This window comes from Setaria italica, chromosome IX, assembly GCF_000263155.2.
Source record: "Setaria italica strain Yugu1 chromosome IX, Setaria_italica_v2.0, whole genome shotgun sequence".
Classification (NCBI taxonomy): Eukaryota; Viridiplantae; Streptophyta; class Magnoliopsida; order Poales; family Poaceae; genus Setaria; species Setaria italica.
The window spans coordinates 29,148,799-29,151,380 of NC_028458.1; the positions used below are offsets into that span (position 1 = coordinate 29,148,799).

The following is a 2,582-nucleotide window of genomic DNA, read 5'->3' on the forward strand; positions in this document are numbered from 1 at the left end:
TACGCATGTGTGGTAAGTGAGAGTGCCTCCATGATTGTTCCCGTGATCACAAAATCAACCATTAAAGTAAATGAAGCTCATAAACCCTCCAAATCATGTTTAAATGCTTAATACTCCTCTAATTTAAAAATTAAAAATTAACTCAGAGCTAGCAATGAGGTCAAATAAATATTAGAGGAGTTTTGAAGCATCAAAAACATTTGTAAGTCGAAAGGATTTCTGACTACATTAATTTTGGTTGCACCGGTACTGTTCATTCTCATGAATCAAGATGAAGCAATTTCAACTTCAACCGCGGCGTAATGGGTTTAGGTTCTAATTTTGGCCAAAAGTGATAGGGGAATTTTGAATTTAAAAAATAAATATGGCTCAGAAAAATTTCTAATTCTACGAAAACCGATGAGTTTTTCAAGTTTAAGCAAACCAAAATCCTATGGTCGTGCGAGTCCTAGCATGCATCAAAATTTTACAAAGTAAGAACAACGCAGGCTCTACTAATGTGTTTATCATGAAAATAAATTAGGCTAAACATCATGGTCAAGATGAAAAGTCTATAGGATAGGGATATATGATTCTTATTTTCCAAGAAAAATCAAATAAAAATTGGGATGTATCATGTCATTGGTTTATGAAGAAGAGAGAAATAGAAAATGACTGAGCGAATAAAACTCCAAATATTGTCTTAACCAAAGGTTCAACTTATTAAATATTCATCAGGTATGATGTAGCAAAATCTGGGACTCACTTACTTGACTCTTCAAATGACTCCACGGTTGTCCTCCCAATAGCTTATTCTTGACTCGATGATCGGGTTGCCTCCCGTATAGCGCTTCGTTTATAGTCTATAGCTAGACTCTTCAATTCTTCACTTCGGACCAGCACTTAGTGTCAGTGCTACAGTCTGTAGCACCCACTTCTTCACCATCTTTAGATTTGATGTAGGCACAGGCTTGCCTATCTTTTTGGTTTTCACAGGTTGGTGTTCTTCCTTCTTCTAGATGATAGCAACTTTTTCTACTAGCTTCTTTTCTTCTGCCTTCTTGTTCTTCTCCTCCTGCTTGACACGATGATGTGGCGGTATATACTTCCTAGAAATCATGTTGCATACCTCAAAGCATAGGCGAAACTTGAATGCACTCATTGTGCCATTGATATCAAACTTGATCTCGCCCTTCCCAACATCTATGATTGCTCTTGCGGTCTTTAGGAATGGCCTTCCAGGATGAGTGGGGATTTAGCTCATTCTCCCATCTCGAGTATCATGAAGTCAACAAGGACAAAGTGATTCCCGATCTTCATAGGTACATCTATAGCAATGGCTTCAGGATAGCGAACGGTGTTATCCGCCAACTCCAAGCACATAGCAGTCGGTTCTGTCTCCTGCAGGCATAGCTTCTCGAACACATCTTTGGGCATGATGCTTAGACTTGCGCCAAGATCACATAATGCCCTTTTGAATATTAGCACTCCAATTGAACCTGGGATGGTTGGACATCTAGGATCCCTTTTCTTGTTGGGAGCTTGATTTGCAATTGCAGCACTGCAGTCTTCTGTCATCTTGATGTGATCTGTAGGGAACTGCAGAATCTCTTGCTTGGTTGTCAGGATATTCTTGAAGTAGTGAGCATAGGTTGGAACTTGTAGAACGTCCAGCAGTGGCATATTGATGTTCAACAAGCGGACAACTTCAATAACCTTCTCAAAATGTTCATCAGTTTTACGTAGACGATGGCGTGGTTTCTCTGGTAGAATCTTTGTGTCATCTTGATCGACCATCTCTAGAGCTAGGGTAGGTGTCTTCTCCTTTGAAGTCATCTCTCCTTCTGTAGATGGTTTAGGCTTCCTAACTCCCGCCGGACGTTCTAGATCTTCTGTTTCCTTGCCTATGCGAGATTGAATAGCTTTAGCTGACTCTGGATTCATCGGTTGTCCTAGCAATTTCCCTTGATTTCTTGTAAAATGCACAACTAACTATGCAACTTGAGTCTCCATCATCTTCAACATGTTCATCACTTGGTGGTTCGAACTTCCAACCTCTATCACATTGCTATCTATATTCTCCAGAATCTTGTCCATAGATTGAACTTAGTGATAGTGTCTTTCTTAATCTTGCCTTGCTCCTCCATGAACTCCTTCATCTGAATGCGTAGAGGCACTGTGTTCTAGATGGATGAGCTTGCATTGAATTGAGGTCTATTCTGTCCATACCGATAGTTGGATGGTGGAAACCACTCTCCCTTCTTCATGTAGTCTAGCAACTTTGCTTCCTCAAGACAGTTCTTCCCGACATGGCCGTAGTTGCCATACCCTTCACATGTTGATCTTGCTTCTGCTGCCTTCAGGTCTATAGCTTGAGCTTCCTTTATCTCCATCTTCTCCAGTCTCCTCATCAACGAGTCAATCTTTCCATCGAGTAATTGATCACGCTCCCCCTGCAACACTCCTTGTGTATTTCAGTAGGTTGAGCTGGGAATAAGCACCCAGACGATGCCCACGCATTGTTGTCTGCAACATTCTTAAATAACTTGAAATCTTGAGTTGGGGTGAGGTCTATAATTGATCCTCCAGCTGATGCGTCGATA

The 2,582-nt window shown here is 40.9% G+C and overlaps 1 protein-coding gene across 1 annotated transcript; it reads right to left on the minus strand.

The window, feature by feature from the left end:
• Window positions 1-1,239: 1,239 nt before the first annotated feature.
• LOC101760562 lies at window positions 1,240-1,923 on the minus strand. The gene has a single exon (XM_004986639.1). The coding sequence runs from the start codon at window positions 1,921-1,923 to the stop codon at window positions 1,240-1,242; it is 684 nt and encodes a 227-aa protein (XP_004986696.1).
• Between the last annotated feature and the right edge of the window lie 659 nt (window positions 1,924-2,582).